General features: G+C 43.6%; 2 protein-coding genes across 4 annotated transcripts in view; both read right to left on the bottom strand.

Annotated features, from left to right (window-relative positions):
- The window catches only part of miga2 (mitoguardin 2), a 532,313-nt gene that overhangs the window by 255,400 nt on the left and 249,110 nt on the right, over positions 1–27,803 (bottom strand). The window lies entirely within an intron of this gene.
- The window catches only part of setx (senataxin), a 125,491-nt gene continuing 101,982 nt past the window's right edge, over positions 4,295–27,803 (bottom strand). The window contains exons 24-25 of the mRNA XM_028809064.2: positions 14,587–14,674; positions 4,295–6,635 (exon numbers count right to left, since the gene is read on the bottom strand). Of these exons, the coding sequence (XP_028664897.1) occupies positions 6,009–6,635; positions 14,587–14,674 (715 nt within the window). The 3' untranslated portion in view covers positions 4,295–6,008. The remainder of the gene's footprint in view (positions 6,636–14,586; positions 14,675–27,803) is intronic.

The raw sequence follows: 27,803 nt of genomic DNA, 5'->3' as shown, positions 1-27,803 counted from the left end.
TGCTGGAGGGTCCAACCAGAGCCCACCCTGAGCACCTCGGCTGACACCTGGTGGGGTCCATGAGCTGGACTTTATGCAGTGTTGTCATTGTCACACTGTAGGCCACCATAGTGGCATTGAGCCTTCAGAAATAACAGCCATTTGTCACAGAAGCCCAAGTGTAACTGGACGAGAGGCTGAGCAGCGGTGCCATGGCCAGGCATAACCTGCTCCCCAGATAAAGGGGTCTGCCATCCACCCAAAGCCCTGAATTCACACGGGATGGCTGTTCACTGGAACTCCACAGGAGGTCCAAAGAGGTGGCAGTGCCACTGCAGGAGGCCATCAGTACCCAAGAGAGAGGCAGCCAAGACTTCAAGTGACCAAATCAACCATCAGGTAAACCCGTAGAAAGAAGGAAGGCACTGGGAGACCATGGAGGACAACTGAAGGGGTCAAGAGCACTCGTGAGGGGGCAGACGCATCACCGTCAGGGTCCGCCCTCAAGGGACACCAGTACAGGGGGGTTCATCTCAAGGTGCAAAGCACTAGGAACAGCGAGGAAGACGAAGGTGGGATAAGGGTAAGGCAGAAGACATCTGGACAGCCAAGAACAACGTGAACCAGAATGAAGGGAAGAGCGTGGAGAAAGAAAGGGAGAGCTCACGATGTGAAGCGTGGCACACCGTCTGTCAGACATGGCAGTGTTAGGGCCTGGGCACATAGGACTACTGGGCAAGATGGCCGGGACGCCCCTGCAGCACATGTTCCGGGGCAGCAAGTATGGGAGACCCAATTACCAAAGGACGCTAGGTGGCAGCAGTGCCTCGGACTCCAGCAGGGCTTCATGGGAGTTGGAGTTTGGCGACGCCAGGGTCAGAGGAAGAAGCTGCCTAGGAGGAGTGGAGAACGTTTTGGTGTGTGCTGTGCTTGGGACTGCATACTGCCAGTGGGACACGGGGGAAGACATGAGCCCACAGGTGAAGATAAACAAATAACGTGCCTCCGTGTCGGGCGCCTATATAGCGCCTTTCACACTGCCAGTGGCGCTCAGTCACTGGTGTGTAGTGACAATGTGACTGATGAATTCTGAAGGGTCCACGGCTGTCTGCTCCGATTGAGACAAATGACGTAAAACTGAGGGGACGCCGCTTCACAGAGGACATGACCTTCGCTAGCTGAGTCTGAGGCTGAAGACAACACTGCAGGCCCTGAAGACCTGGCAAAGGGGGGAAACTGGGCATTTGGTGATGTCTAGGGGGCTCATTGACCAACATTTAAACCATACGTGGATCTTCTGTTAGGCCACTGTGTCCGGGTACTTTTGAGCCTCAGAGGGACTCGGTGACAAATGGCTGTCATTTCTGAAAGCTCAATGCTGTATCTTTATTAGACCCTATAAGTGAAAGCTGACAGTCGATTCTTCTGTCACATCTTTTGATTGCTTCGTTTCAAATCCATTGAGAGAGAAAATGACACAAATGTCGACATACGTGATGCCCCCCCCACACAAGCTGCCTAGAGCCTAAGCCAGAAAACCCGCCTCATTCCACCAAAGACCCCCCAGCGTCCTGAAATCCTCTTCTGCATACCTGCCATTGCGCACACTAAAGCCTCCTCTGGTCTTTGTCTCATATGACAGGACAACTCGGCCCATCCAAAGCTCCAGTGACGACTGTCCAGCTGTAGGCGCTCGAGTTTGGCATTTGAGGACAGCAGAGACTTACTTTGTTCTTGCAGCCCACCCAAAGGACTTGCAGTTATGGAGGTGGCATCTGATCACAGTTTGAGATTTTCAGACCCCAAGGTCCACCTAACATCTGCAATTCACCAGCCTTGACCCCTGGGCGATCCTTTGGTCACTCGTCACCCATTTCTGGCCTACTCATCCCCAGTTGCTTTAAGCGCATTTGTAGCTTTGCTCCAACACTCAAGGTGGGCATTTTCAACCCTTTTGCTGCACATCATTACCGTGTTTTCTGGGGTCTTTACTCCTGTGTCACATCATTTTCTACCTCACCTAATCCAGACAAGGGGCACAGAGGGACTGGGGGTAGTATGGGGGGCCAGAGCACATCCCAGCTGGCACAGGAAGTCATGCCTGATGCCTTGAGTGTCCCGACTCACTCGGGTAAACTGCCACCGTCAACTTGCACCAAGCTACAGAACTTCAGCATCGTTTTGACTTCCTTCAGTTATTTACCTCATTTGAATGAAGACTGATAAAGACCCCCCTAATCCCCCCCCAACTCTTATTTCCAAAGGGGGCAGATAGGAGGGGGGCATTCCAGCTCACTTCTAGAATTCTACTAATAAAAATCAGAGTGTGTGCAAATCCAAGCCATTACTGCCACCTTCTGCAGATCCCCCATTGGCACACAGAGGGTCCCTGCCCATAATCACACTCCACAATGGCCAGGGGGGGTAGGGAGTGCTGGTGGGGCTTGGCACAAGCAGGTAGATTTACTCCACATGGAGGGTTTAATGCAGGGGTGGGCACACCTTCAGCCCATCACACGCGTGGGAGCAGACCCTGGCCTGGCCAGTACCATGGCTCTCATGAGGTGGTCTTAATAAGACGATAGAGTAAGTATAGTGATTTGCCATGTGGTGCCATCAACAAGGTAACTCAATAAAACGGAGTGGTCTCCTGGAGGGCATCAGGCTCATTTGTTCAGCTCAGGTCTTCTCCATTCAGAGTGGGCAGTGTGGTAACAGAGAAGGCCTTAAAAGTTGGCCATTTGATCAGGAGGAACATCAGGGGCAGGTTTGGGCACAAATGAAGAGTGCCATTTACAAATGTGAAAGAACGATGCGAGGAGAAGGAAGATGGAGCAACAGCAACAGACCAACGCTGTACTTGACCCTGTGTGTTTGGAGTTAATATGAACGGCTGCTGGTGGCGGTGGGCACTCGCTGTGTCTCTCTCTGTCACATCCCTGACGTGGGCTCATTTAGTTTGGTACAGCACTGCCACTCTCTCTTACTCTGCGTTCTTTCAACCTTACGATAATCGGAGTCCATTTGAAGTCACCACAGTCAGATGCCAGCCATGCCGCTCAGGTTCCCGTCAGGTAAATCGCATTCTTAGTTTTAGGGACCACGACAGACGGCTGTAGGCTTCTGGGCTGTCAGTCCTGCTGAGCAACAGCAACATTCAAAATGACTTCACTCTGCACAACTTGGACTTCCAAGGCTAAGCCAGGCAGCTGTGCCCATGCCATCACTAGGTGGCAGTCACAGGTGCAGAAATGGGCATTTTGAGTGCAGCACCAGATTAAAATCTTGTCACTTGTTATTAAAGTTGTGTCCTTAACGGCTTTAAACAAAATGTTTCTTCATGAAACCATCACCTGAAGCAAACGTTTTAGCGTCAATGCCAGCCTGCTCAAGCTCACTGGCACAACCCAAAGCACAAGTCATCACTGAAAATTCATCCAGCTAACCAAAAAAAAAAAAAGTATTGCCCATGCTAGTGAAAGTCTGGTTTGGGGACTTAATTGGTGGCCACACTTGCACTTTAACCCACCCCGGGGGGCACTAGGCACTCTAGGATTAAAGCTTGTGAGATTTCTAGAGAAGCTTGGAGGATGTTGGGCATTAATGTCTCTATGGGAATGTGTGCCCACTCAGCCACAAACAGCATTTGTGGGGTCAGATATGAACGCTGAACATAAAGATGAGGCTTGGCATTCCAATGCATTCTGAATGTCAGGTCACTCATGTCCCTCCATTATTGAGTGACCTCTGGGCACAGCAGCATCGTCAAGCTGGGACAGTAAAGGGGGCTCCCACAAACTGAAGTGCACAATCGTCTCAAAGGTCTTCGTATGCTGCAGCATCAAAAGGACCCTTCCCTGGACCCAAGGGGCCCTGCCATCATCACTCCTGCAGCAAGCTTCACAGTTGGCACTACACCATTCAGAAGGTAGCGTTCTTCTAGCAGACTCATCCATCAGACTGCCAGCTACTGCTGTGCGACTCAACTCTTCCACTTCCCAAAAATGTCACACAGTTGACCAGGACAGAAATTTTGCATACCGACTTGTGGCACCCTAGGGCAGTGCCAGGTGTAAAGCCACCGCTCTGTGCTTTGATTTGATGAATCCTATAAATGAGGGTTTAGGCAGCCAGCTGACCGACTGACCGAGCCTCTTCCGTGTCCCTGGTCGACGCAACTCTGCTTTCTTCATGCATTGAGGTAGAGCATCTCATCCATCAAACACCATGTGTGTGGCATCATGCCGGCGCTTCACCGACACACCGAGGGTGGAATTCCTTTAGGGAAAAAAAAAATGAAAAGAAAGACAATGAGGGTTTTGTTTTTCAGTTTAATAGCTTTGCAGGAAACGTAAAAAAGGACATATATAAATCAACTTTCGCGTTATCTACAAGGGAGTATTTACAAAGAGAATTTAAAAGGGCGTCAGCCCCCCCGACTAAGCAGGCAGACTGAAGATGTCCAGCCCACCTCACCAAAGCCATGATGGGTCAGACCCCAAAACTGCAGAAATGGAACTGGACATGTATGGGGATACCAAAGCAGCCACTGGAAGCCCGCAGCCAGACGTTGGCAGTCAGCGCCAGTGGCCAATCCTGCACTTAAATGATAAAGGACCAGCCTCTACATAAAGAGTTGGAGCAGAGCGTCTGTTAAGATAGAATGAGGAACTGTAGGAGTCAGAAATGAGAAATCTAACAACATTTTAAAACACTGACACTTGTAACTTGAGTAAGAATGCCAAGCGCTAGGCCATGCCAGCCTCACTCCCTGCCCTCATCATCATGCAGGCCCATTCTTGAGTATTTGGCTGAACTGAAAACAACAAAACCAAAAAAGCCAAACAGTCACAAAGTGTGAACAACCATTAAATGAGTCCACCGAACAGGCGCGGCTGCATTAACAGTTAATCATGGTGTGCGTTTCTGTGCCATCGCTCAGGCTCCAGCCTCCATTTAATGCTTCTGGACACGCAGGAATACTTTGCCTGAGAGGAGCCTGAACTAAAGTGCAAACCTCGCTCATGAAGGAAGACAAGCTGGCGTCACAACAGGCACTAGAGAGCCCAGACTGAAACCCACCTTAAAAATATCTGAAGTTTACTTGTAACATGGATGGCAAAAACAATTAAAACATAAAATCATTTCTTAAAAGGAGGAGGAGATTTGGAGAATAATAAAAATGTTCAAAGCTGCTGCTACTGCGACTCCAGCATGGTGCATTCATAATAACACAAAGGCCCTTTGAGTTCCAAGACCCCCAGAGAGCAGACGCGTTACCCACTTGTGGAGCTCTGCAAATGGATAAAGGTCAGCTTCGGACCCCTCACCTTCCAGGCCACAGCCAACACTAACTTGTTGAGTTTTAGTTGTGCCCACCACTCCGGGGTGAGGACTGTCACCCTTCAGCTAACCTACATGTGACACTACAGGATCCCACTGACATCCCAAATGAGTCTTTAGGTAAGATGTGGAGTATTTGTGTTGGCTCCGCTACCGAATCCCCCAAACAATACAATCTGCTTTCAAATTGAAGAATTGGAACATCCCGACATAGGAGCTCAGGCAGAGACATCAGCGGTCACTTAGACAAACCACAGCTTTTCTTTCGAATATTTCTTGAGTGGGACCACCCATCGGCTCTCTCTACTATGATCTTCACTAAGCGCTTGCCTTTCCTCTGCCTGATGGGCTGTAAGTTTGGAAGAGCAGCACTCTTCGGAGGGCAGGACTTTTTTGCTTTATCTTTGTCAAGAGGTAGTTTCATTTTAAAAAGTGCACTTTTTCAACAAAACAATACATTTAAATAAAAAAAAAAAAAAACACAAACAAAAACAAAACACGTGGCCATCAAGTAAACATGAAATGACATTAACATAAACCAACTCAACAGGACCCCCCTCAGCTAAAGATGAACTTAGGGTTGGGGACGCGCCATTTTCAGGCCACCGTACCAGTGGGCCAACAACGGCATCACAAGTAAAACCTCCATGGGCTCATCATGCTGCCTTCCATGACCTCCGCTGTTGTCACTTTTGCCGCTTATGTGAAACGTCATATTCCCTCGAGTCCAGAGGCCTTTTCTGAGGGCGGGCTTGGTCATCCCATCGTGGAGGACGCTCTCTGACAGGAGGCGCTCCTCCGTCACCTCTAACTGGCACTGGTAAAGTCTTGCCGGGGGTGCTGGAGCTTTGCATCCTGTTAGCAGCAGCTGGGCCTTTCTCAGTGGACAGCTGATTTTTTGTGGCATCACGCTGTCTACTTGCCAGCCTTGGGTCCTTTGAAGTCTCCTTTAGCACGGTGGGCCTAACCGAAGATAGGGCCAGACAGGACTTCAGCACCTGAGTACCAACGGCCGTTAAGGTTTCCGTAGTGTGCCTTCTCTCCACTGTCACGGCCGCGCTGATGGGGGCTGCAGAGTGAGAAGAGGCTGGTGGCATGAGGCCTTGGTTGCTACTGGTCTGTGCCGGAGAAGACCCCTGAGGCTTAGGCTGGGATCTGGAGGAGTCTGCCGGGGGATACGATAAACTGCGGGTCAAGGCAGGCTCAGGTTTGAAAATCCACAGAGCATCTTTTTTGTAGTCTTTATCTTGAGTTTTGATGATGTTGCCTCGTTTGTAAGCATCTTGTATTAATGCACCCCAATCTCTGTGATCCTGTTAGGCGAAACAAACAAAATTAGACAACACACCTTTCAGGTGTCCAACATACCTGCAAACATCCAGACCATGAAATAACTTCAAGGAAAAGTTTTCAATGAGTGCCATGATTACTGTCAAAAGATTACAAGAACATACATTATCTTTATTCTGACTGCTGAAGATGTAAAGATTTATTTAGAAACATCCAAGCCACTTCTTGATGCCTTCATTCCAAACTATGCTGCTTAGATGTATGTGGTGGATGGGAGGGAGTCCAGAAATGCTGGCAGTAGCACAGAGGTCAAAGCAACTACACATTAACGACAGCTTAAGGGCCGTGCACTGCATAAGGACAAACGTAACCCTAACAAAGCAAGTTGACGATGCCACTTTACAGCATGCTATTCTCAAAGACTTCATATCATCCATCACGGCTTTCCAATGATGAGCACACAGCTCTTCCTACTATTTATCTTTGAGAAGACCACAGAACAGTTAGCCCTACTGCTACGGAGGAGTCGGGACTGGGGGTACCAAAGCTGAGGAAATTACAGCTCACAAAACTCAAAAATGTAGAGGGTCTCCAACTGAAAGTCAGGGTAGGCCCCACCTGAATTCAAAGGAACAGGCCTTATGGCCTATACAGGCTAAAAAGTATGGGATTGAAGAAAACATCACTATAGGAAGAGGGGAACCATGAAACTACTGGCTTACAACAAATGAAGCAATGTTTCTTTACACTGAAAATATTTCCAACAGCATTATTAAAAGAGACAAGTAAAATAATTTATAAATAAAAGCCTTAAGCAAAGCCCCAGGCAAAATAACAAATCCAAAATCCACAATCAAAACACAAAAGTGCAGAACCAAATAAATAAAATTGAATTTCCAGATCAGTGGAGAGCTGAAAGAACATTCCCAAGGATCACTGCTTCAGTGAGGGGCACATACAGCCCAGTTTAAAGGCTGGCACACAGCCCCAGGAGGTGTAACTTTAAGTGAACACGGCCCATTACAAAAGAGAAATGCTTGTGTTAAACAAATTCAAACAAAACACTCCTTATGGCACATTTTAAACAGAAATCAGACAATAATCAACACCAATATTTATACAATACTGCACTCCCTGCCTTGGATGTCAACTGCTGGTATAAAGAAGTGTGACCAAATGTTAGCAGCCTGGCAGTTAAAGAAAGTGACCCATTTAAGGTGCCCTCTGTGCCCACCACCATACTGGCAGGCTGAGCTCTGACTCGCTGGCCTCCGCGCTGCACATTAGCTCTCATCTTATAACGCTGACGCCACACAGGACACGGCTGATCCAACTAAAGGGCAAAAAAAAAAAAAAAAAAAAAAGGAGACCAACCCTGCATATGACATTTCTAATAATCATAATAAAGGATACATTTTATTTAATAGACACCTTTCTTAGCACTCAAGCTTACCTTACAAAGAATGAGAAAACAAAAAAATATAAAAATAGAAGCATATAAAAAATAAAAATCAAAGGCAAAAAGCAGCAGCAAACAGAAAAATAACTGACTTTAACAATAGTTACGATCATAGATGAATTGTGTTACGGGGGCCAGCTGACGGATGTGAGAGGGGAGAGAATTCCAGGGCACTAGGAGAGAAGGTACAGGAACGATGTGAGGAGCGAGAGGAGTGTAAATGAGTAGGAGATCAGCGAGAGTATCAGGGGAGTTTGAGAGCAGAATCAGGTATTGTATTCAGTAGTAGACAGGGAGCCAGTGAAGCTGGGAGACAACAGGCGTGACGTCTTCAGTGGACTTGCAACAGGTAACAAAGGATTACTGTACAGGTGCTGGTCATAAAATTAGAATATCATGACAAAGTCGATTTATTTCAGTAATTCCATTCAAACAGTGAAACTTGTATATTAGTATATTCATTCATTACACACAGACTGATGTATTTCAGATGTTTATTTCTTTTAATGTTGATGATTATAACTGACAACTAATGAAAGTCCCAAATTCAGTATCTCAGAAAATTAGAATATTGTGAAAAGGTTCAATATTGAAGACACCTGGTGCCACACTCTAATCAGCTAATTAACTCCAAACACCTGCAAAAGCCTTTAAATGGTCTCTCAGTCTAGTTCTGTAGGCTACACAATCATGGAGAAGACTGCTGACTTGACAGTTGCCCAAAAGACGACCATTGACACCTCGCACAAGGAGGGCAAGACACAAAAGGTCATTGCTAAAGAGGCTGGCTGTTCACAGAGCTCTGTGTCCAAGCACATTAATAGAGAGGCGAAGGGAAGGACAAGATGTGGTAGAAAAAAGTGGACAAGCAATAGGGATAACCGCACCCTGGAGAGGATTGGGAAACAAAACCCATTCAAAAATGTGGGGGAGATTCACAAAGAGTGGACTGCAGCTGGAGTCAGTGCTTCAAGAACCACCACACAGACGTATGCAAGACATGGGTTTCAGCTGTCGCATTCCTTGTGTCAAGCCACTCTTGAACAAGAGACAGCGTCAGAAGTGTCTTGCCTGGACTAAAGACAAAAAGGACTGGACTGCTGCTGAGTGGTCCAAAGTTATGTTCTCTGATGAAAGTAAACTTTGCATTTCCTTTGAAAATCAAGGTCCCAGAGTCTGGAGGTAGAGAGGAGAGGCACAGAATCCACGTTGTGTGAGGTCCAGTGTAAAGTTTCCACAGTCCGTGATGGTTTGGGGTGCCATGTCATCTGCTGATGTTGGTCCATTGTGTTTTCGGAGGTCCAAGGTCAACGCAGCCGTCTACCAGGAAGTTTTAGATCACTTCATGCTTCCTGCTGCTGACGAACTTTATGGAGATGCAGATTTCATTTTCCAACAGGACCTGGCACCTGCACACAGTGCCAAAGCTACCAGTACCTGGTTTAAGGACCATGGTATCCCTGTTCTTGATTGGCCAGCAAACTCGCCTGACCTTAACCCCATAGAAAACCTATGGGGTATTGTGAAGTGAAGAGGAAGATGCAATACGCCAGACCCAACAATTCAGAAGAGGTGAAGGCCACTATCAGAGCAACATGGGCTCTCATAACACCTGAGCAGTGCCACAGACTGATCGACTCCATGCCACGCTGCATTGCTGCAGTAATCCAGGCCAAAGGAGCCCCAACTAAATACTGAGTGCTGTACATGCTCATACTGTTCATGTTCATACATTTCAGTTGGCCAACATTTCTAAAAATCCTTTTTTTGCATTGGTCTTAATTGATATTCTAATTTTCCGAGATGCTAAATTTGGGACTTTCTTTAGTTGTCAGTTATAATCATCAACATTAAAAGAAATAAACATTTGAAATACATCAGTCTGTGTGGAATGAATGAATCTAATACAGTGATCCCTCGCTATATCGCGCTTCGCCTTTCGCGGCTTCACTCTATCGTGGATTTTATATGTAAGCATATTTAAATATATATCGTGGATTTTTTGCTGGTTCGCGGATTTCTGCTGACAATGGGTCTTTTAATTTCTGGTACATGCTTCCTCAGTTGGTTTGCCCAGTTGATTTCATACAAGGGACGCTATTGGCAGATGGCTGAGAAGCTACCCAACTTACTTTTCTCTGTGTCTCTTGCACGGACTTTCTCTGATCCTGACGTAGGGGGTGTGAGCAGGGGGGCTGTTCGCACACCTAGACGATAAGGAAGCTCGTCTAAAAATGCTGAAAGATTATCTTCACGTTGCTACCTTCTGTGTGCAGCGACATGCTGCACGGTGCTTCACATACTTAAAAGCTCAAAGGGCACATATTGATTTTTCACTGTTTTTATCTGTCTCTCTCTCTCTCTCTGCTCCTGACGAGGGGGTGTGAGCTGCCGCCTTCAACAGCTTTGTGCCGCGGTGCTTCGCATACTTAAGCCAAACAGCCCTATTGATTAGTTTGCTTTGCTCTCTGTTTCTGACAGCCTGTACTCCTGACACGCACTCCTTTGAAGAGGAAGATATGTTTGCATTCTTTTAATTGTGGGACAGAACTGTCATCTCTGTCTTGTCATGGAGCACAGTTTAAACTTTTGAAAAAGAGACAAATGTTTGTTTGCAGTGTTTGAATAACGTTCCCGTCTCTCTACAACCTCCTGTGTTTCTGCGCAAATCTGTGACCCAAGCATGACAATATAAAAATAACCATATAAACATATGGTTTCTACTTCGCGGATTTTCTTATTTCGCGGGTGGCTCTGGAACGCAACCCCCGTGATAGAGGAGGGATTACTGTATACAAGTTTCACTTTTTGAATGGAATTACTGAAATAAATCGACTTTGTCATGATATTCTAATTTTATGACCAGCACCTGTATATCCAAGTCTTATTCTTCAATACGATTACCAACATGACTCCCCCTCTTGCTAGCTCCATCCACACACAGCAACACAGAATACCAAACAGAGGCCAAGGATTTGTAAAGCACAAACACAGCAGAGTGTTTAACGGACGTTCTCTACCTTTGAAGACCCCTTTGCCATCAACCAGACTCCTTCATCACTAGTCTGTCCCATTCAAAGTACATGATCATGAGATTAGTCCAGATGGGGACTTCTTTTACTACACGCTTTGCTTATATGGCCACATTGCAATTTCAAAAAGCAAGTACACTGCCATCTGTTGGTCATTTCTGTAAATATGCAAAGAATACACCACCCAAAAACAATAATTTCTATATTATGTACTCCATGTTGGTAGGGATGGCAGAGAAAATCTCTCTCTCTCGTGTTTTTATGGAGGACGGAGACAACAAAATTCCTTACACAATGGGCTTTAATGGAGACCCAGCATGAACAGCTGCAGACAAACTCGAAACATCCATTTAAAAAGTTAAAGAACTCCCGTCATGTGTGTTGTATAACCTTCATGTTGTGTAACCTTTGTGAAGGCCCCAAATATGTGCATTCCAATCCAAATATTTTTTAGAACACACACTTCCGGAAAATACTCATTTAAAAAAGTGGAGAACACTCAAGTGAATCGGAGCTTTTGAACTGAACTCAATTCAATTTCACTCATTTTTATGGCGCCCTGCACTCGGTGTTGGCCGACAATATAAATTTAAGAAATCTCTAATCAAATAACGAGTATACAAAGACACAGATTGGCTTAAACAGACAGATGCAAAAGTAGTTTGAAGCCGACTAACAAATGCAGCCCATGAAAATCTGTCCAATGATCAACTGGGGGCTGCCGCCAGTTACCCGGTTACTCGCTGCTCAAGAGCCCTCACTTCAGTTCCAAAGCTCCCATTTTCTTGATCACGGTTTATTGTCATATACTGACTGCTCTTATTTTCTAGAAATAATTTATTTACACAGTATTTTTCTCAAAAACCCAAGTGCTTTGGATGTTGTGAGCACATGATGGGATAAAGTGGCATGTGGACTGACTGCAGGACACGAGTATATTTGAGACTTTCTTCATGAGTATTTTGACACTACTTGTTGTTGTAAAGCAGTGACTCACTGATATCCTCTATCAGGAATTTAATGATGTCCTTTATCCATAAAAGCCATGCGATTGGAAAATAACAAACCAACCTCCACTTTAAACATCAAGGGATATAGAGCCAATAGAAATCATGATCAAGAAGAACTAATCTATACATGAGCTAGTGATTTAAGCAAAAGGAGATTAAAAGGAGACCTGACTGAAGTGTTTGAAAATTATGAAGGGAATGAGTCCAGTGGATCCAGACAGTGACACAGGGACACAGTTGGGAACTTAAGGGTGAATTTTGCTCAAACATTAGGAAGTTTGTCTTCATGCAGAGGACCAGACACATGGAATGTGTGACCAAGTACTGTAGTGTGTTAGACTGGAGAACTTTAGGGAAGAATTAAGTGGGCTGAATGGCCAGTTCTCATCCTGATTGTTCTAATGTTCCAAATATGAATTGATATGGATGAAAATCTGGGTCACGATGTGTCCCATACCGATTCAAAACAGGAGTCAGTATTGTACATTTCAATCCTGTATTATAAGGAACAACAGGCAACTCTGCTGTCAAGTGTGAATGAAGATCGTTATCAAGAAATAACCCGGGGAGCCATCAAGTGCTGGTGACCCACTACTACTATTCAGTGCCGCACTGACGTTTACAGGCAGCAGGTGCTTTCCCAGTGGGCTGCTGCCTGGCATTCAGAGCAACCAGTGAAATAAACTAATGGTGACATTATACAATGTTATTATACTGGAAAATGAGCTGGCATTATTGTTCTGTAGTGGGCACAAATCCTTTCGGTTTAACGTTGGAGGGTTTTGTTTTTTGTTCAAGTCAAGTTTTGACTTCATGTGCATCTCACGCCCTGACAGTTAAACAGAAGCGGTGTGTACATCTGGTGCATTTGTGATTAAAGTTATATATGAAGATTGTTTGAAAGTTTATAATATACTTTGAGTTATATTTGGATGTTGTATGGGTTTTGGTATGTGTTACTGGGTATTTTATTTTTGTTTCAAATTTTAATGAATTGTAGTGTATGGTCACACTTTTAACATCCCCCGCCCCCAGAGTGACTGAATAGGCTACACAGGTGGTTTTATTTTTCTATTAATTAAACATGGATGCGAGTGAAATGATTTGTGTTTTTAAATGTACCTGTTCCTTATTTCATGAGAAGTCTGTTAATGAACGGGTCTCGTTTTTACTTTAACATTTTTAAAGTGCGTCTCTCACGCTCTGACAGTTAAACCTTAGCACTATGAGTGACTGAACAGGCCATACAAATGGTTCATAGTTTTTTGTTTACTCTTTTTAAAAACGCTTGACAGAATTCTGTGGCACGGAGACATTTTGGAGTCTATTGAAGAAATTCAAGGTGGTCTTTTATGACCAAAACTTCAAACTTTGTGGAAGACACTGACAGCGGCTCGGCAGATCGTCGACTCCCAGTTGAAACTGCAAACCTAATCTCTGCACTGGGGATTCCACGGACTACTACTTTTTGTGGTTAACAGCTTCTTTAAGCATAAAATTTAGTGTAAATTAGACATGTCAAAGAAATAGTTAAATAAAGGCATTAGTCATATTTCATTAGTTAAGCTTGAAGCAAAAATCACCAATATTGGGTAACTTGGAAAGATAGAACAGGAAAAGAATGACGTACAGAAACTAGCCGAGGGCAAAAGAAGGGGGCATTGGGAGAACACCTGTTTGAAGGCCAGGAAGCAAGGAATGATACAATGACAAAATACAGAAAATGTTGATGGCCATGGAAGGCACGTGAGAAGCCAGCTGGAGTAGCAACTCAGAATAAGACAGCAAAGGCATTGTTTCAAACGAGGTCAAGATGATAACAAATGATGATTATATAATCTTTGATTTGTTGCTTGTTCGGGGCACAGCTCGATTTGGCCTAATTGGGTTGAGTCCATGTTATTGTTTTATTGCAATAAAGCTAAAATACTCTGTCTGCCTATCCTCCGACTCCTAGAGCCTTCATTTCAGGTGAAGACCCATTGGTGCGTCTTTTGCTCTGATGATTTTGCTTCGACAGAATTTTTGTTCCACACTTCATCAGAGGTTGTCTTGAGACTGATATTTAAGAGTCAAATGTATGTGTAAAAGTTGAATCTACCATCTCCTCATTCATAAAAGTCCAAGACAAAATGGTGTTTGTTGGTTTTGTGACTGTACAAGAAAACCGACGTATATTGTGTGGCCTGCCATGGGGTAGACTTGGGATTCCCACCTGAATAAGCGTCCCAGTCACCTTATCAAGAGGCTTGGATTCACTTGGCGCGGCTGTATTTAGTGTGAAGGAGGGTCAAATTGAGCAGATTAAATGAATGAACTAAGGGGTTGCGTTAAATGTGATCACAGAAATGAACACATTAAATTGCAATTAATCAGCAGCTCTAATATTAAAGAAGAAACAAATGAGAATGTGTGGTACAGAAGTTATTAACTACATGGGAAAGCATCGCCACATACGAGAATAAAAACATACCATGAGGGTCTTCAAATGCCCCAAGATAAACAGGCTCTGTTTTGCTCTTGTCAGTGTAACATTTAATCGTTGTTTATTTCCCACAAACCTAAAATGCAAAAGGATAAAAAAAAAAAAAAAAGGCAATGAGATATGCAGATGAGCAAGAAACATGAAATATTTATATAAAAAGGCACCACACAACAGAAAACAGAATGCCACATGTAAAGATTTTACATTAAATGGTAAAGGAAAGGGGGGTGGAGTGCACATTAAAATGACATCTCCTGAAAATGGATGGGATGGATATTTACAACTGACAGTATAGAAGGTCAGCTTCTCTTTGGCAAAGAATGAGTAATGGAGTCCCTCAAAGAGAAGACTCTACACACACTGTAATAAACACTATTCCATATATTTATAGGAGAGACAAACTAAAACTGGTCTTAAAGAGCACAGATGGCACTACAGACAATTACAAAGCAGCAGCTGCCCTCCGACGACTACACGGAAAGGCCATCCCAACTCACAAACACAAGCAGGTTTAAAACGCGCCTCTGATAAAACACGACACAGAAAAGATCCACACAGATTCTCTAATGAATGTACGCCTTACATCAGCACCTCCTGAATGCCTGAAGTGCTCACCAAATACCTTGAACTGTGGCCTCTGTACTAAAACAACAACGACGGTTATTTCTGAATTGCAGAAGGACGATTTTCTTAAAGAGATTCTGCCGTGGTGCACATTAAAACAGATCAGGTTGGGGAGCATGCCCTAGTATAGCGCGTTGCTGTACCCACCACATGACGAAACAGCTCAGTATCCTGGTTGGCAACCCCCCCCAAGCAGACACGTGGAAATGACCAACTATCATCCTCAGCCAGATGCAACATGGCCACCCCCTTGGCCTGGTCCAGCTGTTCAGGTCCTCAATAACAAGTCAAATCACCCTTTGGAATCACACCACATAACAGTAGTGCCGTAACGGACACTCCCTCACAATGCAGGTCATGTGCCTCACTGTGTTACTCACAGAGTCCCCAAAGTCAAGCTAGCAGGGCCCCCAAGGATTCTCCAAAGAGACACAGGAGTCGAGTCTTCATCTCAGGTCACTGGATAGCGTCCATGTCTCACAAATAGGAGGCACCAATACTCTAAAGACTTGGACCTTGAGCACTACACACCCATTGCCAGTGCCGTCATGACCCCCCCCCCCCCCCATGCTCTCCCAATCCATCTAATGACTTCATAGGAAGAGTCACCAGAGACATGAATATCACTGCGCAGCCTTTAATTTGTGATGACTCAAAGTGGAAATCAGCGAGATCTACCTATAAAAAAAAATTACATTCTTAAAAACAGCAGCAAACTGAAAAAGGAGCAAAACAAATACATAATGGGACAGGTACAGATCAATAAACTTGTGTTTATTAAAGGAATACTAAACCAAAAATCTCTTATGTTACTTTTATTCATGTAGTGTCTAGTGATGACCAATAAAAGTGAGTGACAGGACTCCTGACTAATGAATGAGGGGTCTGTCTTTAACTCAGATGTGCAGTACAGTGGAACCTCAGTTCACGAACGTCTCAGTACACGTACAAATCGGTTTACGACCAAAATGTTTGCCAAACTTTTGCCTCAGTTCACGAACAAGCCAGTTTCCCTTTCGGTTTGTGCGCACCGATGATTTCCGCATATGTTGCATTGTTCCCAGTCAGACGTGCGTGCTTGCACATGCGTGCGTGCTTTCGCTGTGAACTCTTTGTGCTCTATTTAATTTCTCTTCCGGTTTGTACGTGCCGATTACTGTATTTAAGCACGTGTTCAGCCTCTCCCTGTTCATTGTTCTCAGTCAGACGTGCGTGCTTTACCTGTGAACTCTTTGTGCTCTACAGTATTTCGTGTGCTTTTGCAGTTAACCATGGCTTCTAAGCACTGTAACCTCCTCTCCACCCAGTTCCTCCTCACTTCATGCCAGAACTCTACTCATGCAAGGTTAGTTTTCTTGGTGGTTTTATGGTTAGTTTTTGTATTACGGATTTTTCAAATGTTGATTTTTCGGTTCGTAGTGTGAATTGTTGCAATGGTACTTTTCTTGGTTGTTTATTAAGTTACGGATTTTTCAAATGTTCCTTTTTTTTCCCTGCTATCGGGTTGTAAGGCTATAGTGCAAACTGCTGCAATGTTACTTTCTTGGTTGCTTGTGGTTGGTTTTTAAATAAAGTTCGGATTTGTTCAAATGTTCCTTTTTCCCCCCCTGTGCTTAAAGCTCATTTAAAAAAAAAAAAAAAAAGTGTTTTTAGCCAGCAGTTCCTAGCACTATAGCGCGAACTATTGCAATGTTAGTTTTCTCTGTTGTTCAAGGTTTTCTCAGTGTTATTCAATGTTTTTACATTTAGTTCACTATTACAATGTGCATTCTATGGTGTAATTACCGTATTTTTCGCACCATAAGACGCACTTTTTTTTCCCCAAAAGAAGGTTGGAAATGTCTGTGCGTCTTATGGAATGAATATTGCATCACAGACCATGATGTGTATTACCTGACAAAAGTCGACATCCAGGGGTAGAGGGCGACAAAACTCACTGTTACGTTACAGGCATTCCCTCTGTGCTTGGAGGAATGTTAGACTCATTGACTCGGCATCTAATCCTTGCGTGTGCGTGAGTTGCGAAATATAAACAAATATAAACAAAGGCAAGATAGCATCTGCATCTCATGAGGGAGTGAAGCAAGTGCAGAAAACAAAATACTCAGCAGAGATGTTTTGCGCATTATCACTGAGTTGGACTCTGGACTCGATAGATTACCAGCCCCTCGACTACTTCAGGCTGTTCTTTCCTGAAGCTGCCTTTCAGCTGCTGTCAGACGAGACAAACAGGTATGCAGAGCAATTTTTCGAATCGACGGCTGTGCTTTTTTTTCAAACTGGAAACCCACAACAAAACACGAGATGAAGGGCTTTGTGGCATTACAAATATAGATGGGACTAGACTGGCGATATAACTTCAGGGAGCATTGGTAGAAACCTGCTTTGTCTCCTGGTGGCTTTAGACAGGTTATGTCGCGTGATGATAGGTACGTGATGCTGCAAAGTGATTGTGAGCAACTGAGCTTAATAAATTCTGACACTAGCGATGAGGAGTTCTTGGGGTTTCCATAAAACTAGAAGAGTGCTTGAACCTTAAAGTCTCTCCTTATTTGGTAATGACAGTGATGATGTTTCTTAATACCACTGTTGAATTTATATGGTTGAAATATTATTCTGCTGTATTTTATTAAACATATTAGTGCACCAAAAAAGGGTGCACAAAAAAGGAAAAGGGTGGAGTGCCCTCTCAGGGTTGGTAGCGAGATCCTGCCCCAAGTGGAGGAGTTCAAGTATCTCGGGGTCTTGTTCACGAGTGAGGGAAGAATGGAGCGTGAGATCGACAGGCGGATCGGTGCGGCATCCGCAGTAATGCGGGCGCTGCATCGGTCTGTCGTGGTGAAAAAGGAGCTGAGCCGCAAGGCGAAGCTCTCAATTTACCAGTCGATCTATGTTCCTACCCTCACCTATGGTCATGAGCTATGGGTAGTGACCGAAAGAACGAGATCGCGAATACAAGCGGCTGAAATGAGTTTTCTCCGTAGGGTGTCTGGGCTCTCCCTTAAAGATAGGGTGAGAAGCTCAGTCATCCGGGAGGGGCTCAGAGTAGAGCCGCTGCTCCTCCGCATCGAGTGGAGTCAGATGAGGTGGCTCGGGCATCTGATCAGGATGCCTCCTGGACGCCTCCCTGGTGAGGTGTTCCAGGCACGTCTAACTGGGAGGAGGCCCCGGGGAAGACCCAGGACACGTTGGAGGGACTATGTCTCTCGACTGGCCTGGGAACGCCTTGGGATTCTCCCGGAAGAGCTAGAAGAAGTGGCCGGGGAGAGGGAAGTCTGGGCATCTCTGCTCAAGCTGCTGCCCCCGCGACCCGACCTCGGATAAGCGGGAGACAATGGATGGATGGATGGATATTAGTGCACCATTTGGTTCAGAATATTTTTTTTCTTGTTTTCCTCCTCTAAACCTAGGTGCGTCTAATGGTCAGGTGCGTCTTATAGTGCAAAAAATACGGTAACTATATTTGTGCTTAAAAACATTTAAAAAAATATATTTACATACAGTTCGTACCGTCTGGAATGGATTAATTGTATTTACATACAATCCTATGGGGGAAATTGCTTCGGTTCACGACCAAATCGGTCTACGACCAGAGTTTTGGAACGAATTATGGTCGTGAACCGAGGTTCCACTGTACTATGGGAATACACTTCCTGTTTATAATGGGCACTGATTTTTCGATTTGACAAAATTTTAGCTAAAAATGTAATTGTTTTGCACTATTTGAGAATGCAACAGGATAACTGATACAAAGATCATGCAACACAGCAACGTGCAATTGTTTTTTTTCCATGGATTTTTTTGCCATTGTACAGTATTGGTCACCACTGCCATTTATTATTTCAAACAGTTTTTCTTTCTGTTCATCACTACACTACAGGGTAACATAAAAAAAAAAAAAAAACATTTTTGGTGGCTTATTCCTTCCAGCAGAAACACCGGAATGGCACAAGGATAACGTCCATCCATTTGTAAAGGTGGGATTGTGGTTACTGGGGCAGAGCAGGGACCCACAAGAGCAAGTGTAATCTCTGGTCGAGTGAGGTACAACACAAGCACAAGATCCAAAATAAATGCTGCGGTACCAACCGCATTGCTCCATTTAATAGCTGTGCCAGTGGGAACAGAAACAGCATTCAGTAGCACACAAATAAAAACACAAGGCCGCAGTGCCTCCTCTGTAAAGTGATCAGGTCTGGGTGAGAGCTCTACAACCAAATGAGACGACACCTTCCAGGAGCCCCTTAAATTTATATTCCTCTAACCAGAAGGGGCGGCGCCAATTGCCCTTATTGGGTGTCTCCTCAGAGGTGTGGGAACAGCAAATGGCAATCCAGTTAGCATCAGCGGCCCCCTCTTGCCCAGGGGCTTTGCTTACCAGGTAAGAGCACCAAACATGACCTCCCTGACACGCATGAGTATTTTTGTAATGTTTTAACATTTAGAGAGAACAAAGATCAAAAACACTTTGGAATTCATGCCAAATCCGACTTGGATGAGCTGTTCATTTAAATATGAGATTTTAATCATTTGGTCGTTTCTCGCACAATTATTCATATTAAGATTGGAGTAATGGTTTTTTAAATTGATGCTACGCTGCAGTCAGTGCAAACCCAAGCGTAGACACGTCACAACTGCCTTTTGGACAAGCTGGGAGAAGTCACAGGGACAGCAAAGACGATCTGAAGGCTACCTTAAATCTGCAACATCTGAGAATGTAAGAGACTGAGAAACGTAGAGTGGGATATATGAAATATTCCCATATTCAATCACTAGCGCCTAAGGAGCTCTGTTACACCTTACTGGAGGAGCAGCGGATTTCAGAATCTTTCCTGCCCACACAGAGTATAACAAGGAAGGTTTGATTGCTTTTGAATAAGAAGTTGGATGAACAGTCCAATCTCATGGCGAATCCGTGCAGTCGGGGAGCGAGATGATCAGAAAGACTGGAAAAAAGGCAGGAGGGGACTGGACATCTATGAGAAAGAGCAGCACATTACAATAAAAACATAAATGTGTACACCAGACATTGAAATGTGGCCAGGTCACTGCCCAGAGAGGTATGTTACACCATCCTGATTAATGTTTATACTCCTAATCAGCTAGAAATGACTCGCTCAGTTACCAACACTCCAATGATGTAGCATTACGACTCTGGAATGGCGGCGACTTCAATCAGGGGAACTGTGGAAGGAACGATGTGAAACTCCCACCAATATGTGTCATGTTCTACTCATTGACACAACAAGCTAGACCCGCTTTATTTAAAGGTCTAAACGCCTTTAAAATGTAAACCTGTGGCATAGACTGTGCTCAGATCTGCCGCCCGTTATTAGACGTTAGCAGCTCTCTCATCAATAGCCAAGTCAGAGGTTCCTGTGCATATTTAGGGAGAATTGTTTGTTATAATATTTATATTTTTCCTGAGCTACTGTCATAATTTCTACCTAACTAAAGTCTTAGACTCCCCTTAGTAGACAAAATAAAGTCATTATGTGTGGTTTATTCATATTACTTTTAACAAGCAAATCAGAAGTTTGACAGGGCCATGCAGCCTATGAAAATGAACAATTTATAAATCATTAAAAGTGAAAAAACTTGAACATCCATCCACTTACAGAACCCACTAAAACTTCAAGTTCAAGGTCAATAAGGAGGAGTCAAGGAGGGCAGCGGGTCATGGGCCACACACCAACCATCTGAAACCAGCAAAACCTACAAGTCACTGAAGTGAGTGAAGACAACGGAACACCAGGAAGAACCACCACACAGTGATGAGGAGAACACAGAAAACGGACGGGGACTCAAACCCAAGACGTCTGCAACAAGACAGCAGAGCACTGTGCAGACACAAGAACGGGTGACAGACATCAGCTTGCTTCATCGTGTAATTATTATGACAAGAACCACCACAAAACGCAGACTTTAATGGCAACGCTTTACGAAAACGAATTCTGCTTACATACATCTTTCAGCATCTGGACAAAGGATATCTAAACTTCATCTGTCATTTTCAATGACACATTTCAAATCAAGTATGTCCATCTGTCATTTATACAATCTGCTTCATTTTGAACTGGAGTGAGAGCAAATTCTTTCATTTTGCATTTGTGTAGTTTTTGGTTTAATGCAAGAAGAGAATGCCCACATGTCGAATCTCTCTATTCTAGGGTTGTCAAAATTAGCCAAAAATAAGGCCTGAATAATCAAATGAAAAAGTCAATATTCAAATATGTCTAAACTTAGGTTCAAAATTCTTAGTGTTGTTACATAAAACATTTGAATGCATACTTTCTAAACTTATTATTATAGTAACAGCAAAGACAAAAAAAAAAAAAGTTAACCCATCTGAGAGGAAAAAAATCCAAGCGGTACTTGGGCAGCCATTAGATAAACGTAAGAGCCATGAAAATCCTGCTCAAGTGCACCTCAAAGAGAGAAGCATCTGCAAAGCCATCACGTCTTCAGTCTGAGCAAGTCCTTGTTAGCACAGCAAGTCATGAAATCAGGCATGAATGGCAGCCTAAATATAATACCATTTATTTTTATATAGCCCAAAATCACACAAGGGCTTTAACAGGCACTTTATAGTCCTCTAACCAGAAGGGGCGGAGCCAATTGTCCTTATTGGGTGTCTCCTCAGGAGGTGTGGGAACAGCAAATGGCAATCCAGTTAGCATCAGCAGCCCCCCCCCCCCCCCCCCCCACAACCGCCCAGACTCTCTAAGACGACAAAAAAAGACCCTGTAGAGAAGAAAATGGAAGAAACCTCGGGAAAGGCAGTTCAAAGAGAGACCTCTATTTCCAGGTAGGTTGGGCGTGCAGGGGGTGTCAATAAAATACAATACACAGAGCAGAACACAAGTCATCCTCAATACAATATAATAATATTACAAGTACAGGGCAGAATTCAACAGGACATCCCTTAATATGATTAGAATTTGTTCAGAGTCCTGGACCAGCCAATCTGATGAAAGGACCCCTCTACCCGATGATTCCTGTGATCCTCCATCAGAGATGACTTTACCTCAGGCAGACAAAACTTGGCATGTGGGCAGTGAGATGCGCTCCAGTTGGTGGCCCCACACTTTGTACATTATTAATAAAACTTGGAGGCTTCGCTCACCCACCCCCGGGTTTGTATATCCGGATATACAATTTAAAGAGATTGTTACATATTCTTTCAATTCTATGTTGCATCGCTTCTCCGTGATCATAAATATACACTTGACAAAATTGTGGTTTCTTCAAACTTAAACATAGCTTTATTTGTTGCGGGACCACAGATTCTCATAGCGTATGGTCCATTATTGTGTAAATCTATGTTTTGAGCATTGAGTGATGCGAAGGCAAACAGATTATTGTAGACTTGGATACTTTGTGTAGTGTTTGTGGATTTCACTTTCATCGAACAACAAATCTTTTAATTCTCACGGATACGCCTCTTCATTAGGATGAAACAGTACTTTTCCCCCGATGGCAACACAAAATCAGACAATCTACAAGTCTCCGACTTAAACTTTAAAGTCAAACAATATCTACATACTTCTGTCATATCACCTATGTCCATATATTCGATCTCTTTTTGCTGTTCCATTATTTCACAGAGTAATCATTTCCGTTTCTTTGTGCTAATGCGATCTTTAGATACTTTCAAGTTCTACTACTTTCATTATCTCTAACCTGCTCTGCATGTGTATCGCGCCAACGTTTTTGAACGTCTTTATGAATTCTTATTTCTGACCCCGATTGGACCTACGAGGTTTTCAATTCCACTCGGTGCTGGCAGATTATTACTTTCCTTATTTTCAGAATTTGCACCTAGCTGCTTGCTCTTCTTCGCTTTGTCGTTGATGTGCCATCTAGAACTTGAGCTAGAGCTGGGTGCACATGAAGTGCGTCTGCCAAAAGCATTCCAACAACTGAGAGGTTAGATGTCCGTGATTTTGTTTTAAATTGTTTGTAAGTAGGGTGTGACGTACAAAAGTCACCATCTCATGGGTCTTGCTTCCAAAGGTTGTAAAGTCTAGTCTCGCGGGACGTGAAGATCACATCTTGACCCAAAATTATAATAGAGAGATTATTACCGCATTAAAACTTGAGGCAAGTCTGCAAGGAATAAACAACTTTAAACTCCTGCACCGATGAGTGTGTACTGCTGCTACAATTCACAAAAACAGGAAGCTCTGTGTGTATAAAGTGATGGGACCAGAAGGCCTGTAATGCACACATGAAGTCCTGACAAGTGCTTGTGACTGCCATCAAAGAACAACAGACAGGGTTAAAGAAAATGGGGTCTTTATTCTACTAAGTAGATGCAAGAAAAATGGAATAAAGGAGGCTTGAATAGTTCATTTACTACACCTTGTTTTCTGAACTTTCTGACGATATCAACAAAGTTACCGTATAATGCTGTTAAATGTGGGAAGGCAAATGGTTAAGCAGGAGAAAGAAGTGGAAAATCATTCAGTGCGATTCCTTTATTAGTCGGAGGTGTTCTGCTAATGTACGCTGTTAACATGGTGGTTTGATGTAACAACATCCTGGTATGAATGGGACTGCTGCCAAACTTGATTCAAAAGACAGGATGTGGAAAACACGGCTATGGAGGTCCTGGACTTCTGCAGATGTAAATGAAAGTGACCTGAATTCACTTGGTATTGTCCGATTTCTTTCACTGTTGCTACCTGGGGCTCATGGCACTTACATTCCACTTCAGGGGATTCCAAAAAAGGTTTTCAATAAAAACCCAAAGCCACTCAAGGCACTGCGGGAAGAGAACTTGAAACCACCAGATACAAAAAGAAACATGTCAAGCAAATCAGACACATGGAAACACTCGTCAGCCAGCCTCACTGCCAACAGCTGCTACTAAGAATATGCATGTAGTGCTGCGACCGCCGAGTAGCTTTGGCTTTTTTGCTAAACCTTCGTTCCTCCTCCTGGTCCATCACAGTTGGTCGCCTGGCCTTGAAATCCTACATGTCTACTGTGTTCAGTAAGGGCTCATTGTGATACCCTCATTTAGAGCGTGTTGAATTCTGTACAATTAATACTTTATGTATGTATGTATGTATAGAACTCAACACTGAACCTGCCCCCTCAGCCACAAAAATACATCAAAAGGGACTCTGCACTACAAAAGGAGGAGAACTCCATTAAATTACACAAAACAAAGGAGACTGAACACTTTGTTCTTCCTAAATAACAAACAAAAGAGAACAATCCAATGACAGCCCTCTGGGCCCACCTACACAGATTATCCCACCGTCTACCACGTCAGACGCCTGAACTGCTTACACGCTCACCACAACACACAAATGCAATCCCCTTCTCACCTCTGTGATCCTCCTTCAATCTCTCTGCCTCTTCTCTGCACCTCTGGAGACTGCCCTATGCTGCCAATCAATAAATATTAGGTTAAGAACGACAAATGTTTGTGGAAGAAATGCTTAAACTTGTAAGCTGTAACTTCTCACACCACTCTGTGAACTTATCACGGCACTGGAGAGTGAACACCTGAATGTCTGACCAACATGGAACAAGTAAGAATTCGACAGCAAATGGGACCACAGCAGCCAATGCCAGATGCTGCTCCTGGACTACTGGAGCTCTGTGGCTCGAGCTTTACCTAGCGGCCCCCCAAATGGTCATGCTGTCCTAATTCTCACACCTTTTAAAAGGGTCAAGTCAGGCCCAGGAGGCTACAGATAAAGCATTTCTGTGCTGCCACTGCTCTCTCTAGGAGTGTGAGGCGTTTAGGAAACACTGCAGAGGATCATTTTGTGCTCAAGAGAGGACTAATACTTGGGTGCTGTCCCCAGTTTAGTGATTACCCAATAGTAATGGTCATGTAATCCTCTTTGGGGCATCATGTGGGCCCACCTTTCTGAATTCCTTCATAGTTGACAGTTTCAGTCACTACCAGACCCACCTTTGGAGTCGTTTTCTTCCCTGGCATTTCCTTCCACAATGTTGAGTAATTTCAAGGCACTCTGCTATTTCGGCTTGTGGTGCACTGGTTATGAATCACAGCTGTGATGTATGGTCATTTCAAAGTACCAGTTTAGAAGATTTATGAACAGTAAATATCTCATTGCATTTGTTAAGCCAGATATAGTCATTTCTTTTAGACACCATCCTCACATTTGGAGTTTTTTTTAAATACCTTGAGAAAGTGTTACTTGTATAAGAATAAATAAATCTCATTTTGGACATCTTTGATCTCCCCTCTAAATGGATGCTCAAAGTGGCCGTCCTTTAGTTTGAAAGCAGTTCTTTACAACTGTAGACAAATACAAACTCCTAAAACAGACTGACAATATATGGATGGCAGTCTCTGACAACTGTTTGTAGACTTATCAGCCTTTAGCTCTTTCACTGCTTTAATGACATCCGGAGAAGAGAGGAGTACAAGGGGAGTTTAATATTTAGCACGCACAGGGACTTTGTGGCCTTTCTGTGTATACAGTATTTGTATATACCATAAATACTGCACAATGTCTTTTAGCAGGCATTACTTAATTTTAACATCATTACATTACATGAAACCATATACGGCACACTAAACTGTGGGGATGTGAAATATGCTACACAGTTAACAAAAAACGAACTGTACTGTTACATCATGTACTGAACTAGAACTCCATTTGCCCTGCAACTCACAATGTCAGAGTGCATTCTATGAGGTCAGGCAAAAGTAGTCGGACCCTTCGCAATTCTCAGATTTTACTGAATAAATTCCTACATTGACACTAAAACAATGGCAGATTAAACTACTAAGTTTAAATGTTAGAAAAAAAAAATCTTAAGGGAAATCTGCCTTAAATGGAACTTCAGGTGTACCCAGGTGATGAACACACTGCCTGACAAGAACACAGGGGGGTCCTTCCAACTGGCCTCCACCAGTGGATCATTAAAATATCGTATATACTTACGTTTAAGTTCTCATGTGGATAAGTCAGGGATTGATTTTACTGTATAATTTCTGGTATTTTATAATGTCGGTTGTTTAAGTCGAATGCAGAAAAATCTCACGCGATTGGTCCAAGAGATTATGACATGCTAATGCCCACCTGAGAGATTAACCACGGAGCACACAGCCTTTGATTTCTATGTACTGTGCCTATGTGACCACCCGGTACTACCCAAACTATTCCGAAGCGAGGTTTGCACTGTTTTCTGTATCTCACACCCTCATACACCTAAGAGCATCCCTTACCTACGATGAAGCGTTCAATCAGAAGAAAATATGAAGCTGGTTTTAAATTAAAAGCCATTGAAGTGGCAAAAGAAATTGGCAACTGCGCTGCTGCAACAAAATTCAATGTGTCTGAGAAACTCGTGAGATTGGAGGAGGCAAAATGATGTAAAAAAAAAAAAAAAAATTAATATTAAGAGTCGCATTTTTGAACAGGCATATAAGTCGGGGTCTGATTTTATGATCAATTTTTCAACTTTCATGACCCGATCTGTGCAAGAATATATATACGGTAACTTAACATTTTCAGGATAAAAACCCCACAGATAAGTGATCACTATTCAAATTATAAAACTGAAAACTGACAATCACTTAAAAACAAATTTAGAGATAAAAATCACAGACAAATTAGGAAAATAATTATTCTTTACATTTATATAGCACTTTTCTTATTCTCAAAACACTTTGCAAACTCCCCACAGGGAGGACCCGGGACACAAACCCATATTCTCCATACTGCAGCAGTGCTACCACTGCGCTGGGTACAAATCAACATCCAAATGTCTGGATGTCTCCAACATCAAATTGCAAACTATGCCAAACCATCAACGCACCACCTACAACACAATGTTATCCCTTAAAACCCATGGCACAAAACGAGGAGACTTGAGAGAAGTCAATTAGAGGCCAACAATCCCCATGAAGCGGTAACAGAGGTCAGCGGAGCCTGGCGTAAAGAGGCACAGGTCAGCCATATCAAGAGGTCTGCGTAATTAAAGTGCCATTAAAAAACTGAATGTGCTTCAACAGCAGAGGGAGAGAACATTGCTTTCTTGTACAGACCCAATAGATTTGGTTGAAATGAGGCCTTAGTCCCAGGAAACCTTAGTTAATATCAGGTCTCAATCTCTCATCACAGTTCACATTTAAAAGAGGACGTCTCACTTTCTTATTCCCCAAAATTGTCCAATTGATCAAAATCGCAAAGTTGAAATCACCAGTACATATGGAAATTGTTTCACTGTCATGCACACATAATAATAAATAATTTCATGATTTACATCTAAACTACTCAAAGCACATTATAAGCAGTGGGGAGTCGCTTCAACCACCAATGTGCAGCATGAGTCCCTGCCATCGCATTCATCCTGGTTAATAGATAGTATCTATCTATCTATCTATCAACCAGGATGAATGCGATGGCAGGGACTCCTGCTCCAGTAGCGTCAGCACAACTTATGTCTTAGGTAGCGAAGGGGTGAGAGAAATGGACAGTCGATAAGGAAGACAGGATGATTAAAATTTCCCACCATGCTTGCCATGGTCATTCTGGCACCTTAGTCAGGAAATCTGAACACTCCGTACTCTTTCCGAACGAAAG

The sequence above is a fragment of the Erpetoichthys calabaricus genome, chromosome 9, assembly GCF_900747795.2.
Source record: "Erpetoichthys calabaricus chromosome 9, fErpCal1.3, whole genome shotgun sequence".
In the NCBI taxonomy this organism is placed as follows: domain Eukaryota; kingdom Metazoa; phylum Chordata; class Cladistia; order Polypteriformes; family Polypteridae; genus Erpetoichthys; species Erpetoichthys calabaricus.
Note: the sequence above shows the minus strand (reverse complement) of the source record. Positions and strands in the feature narration are given on the sequence as shown.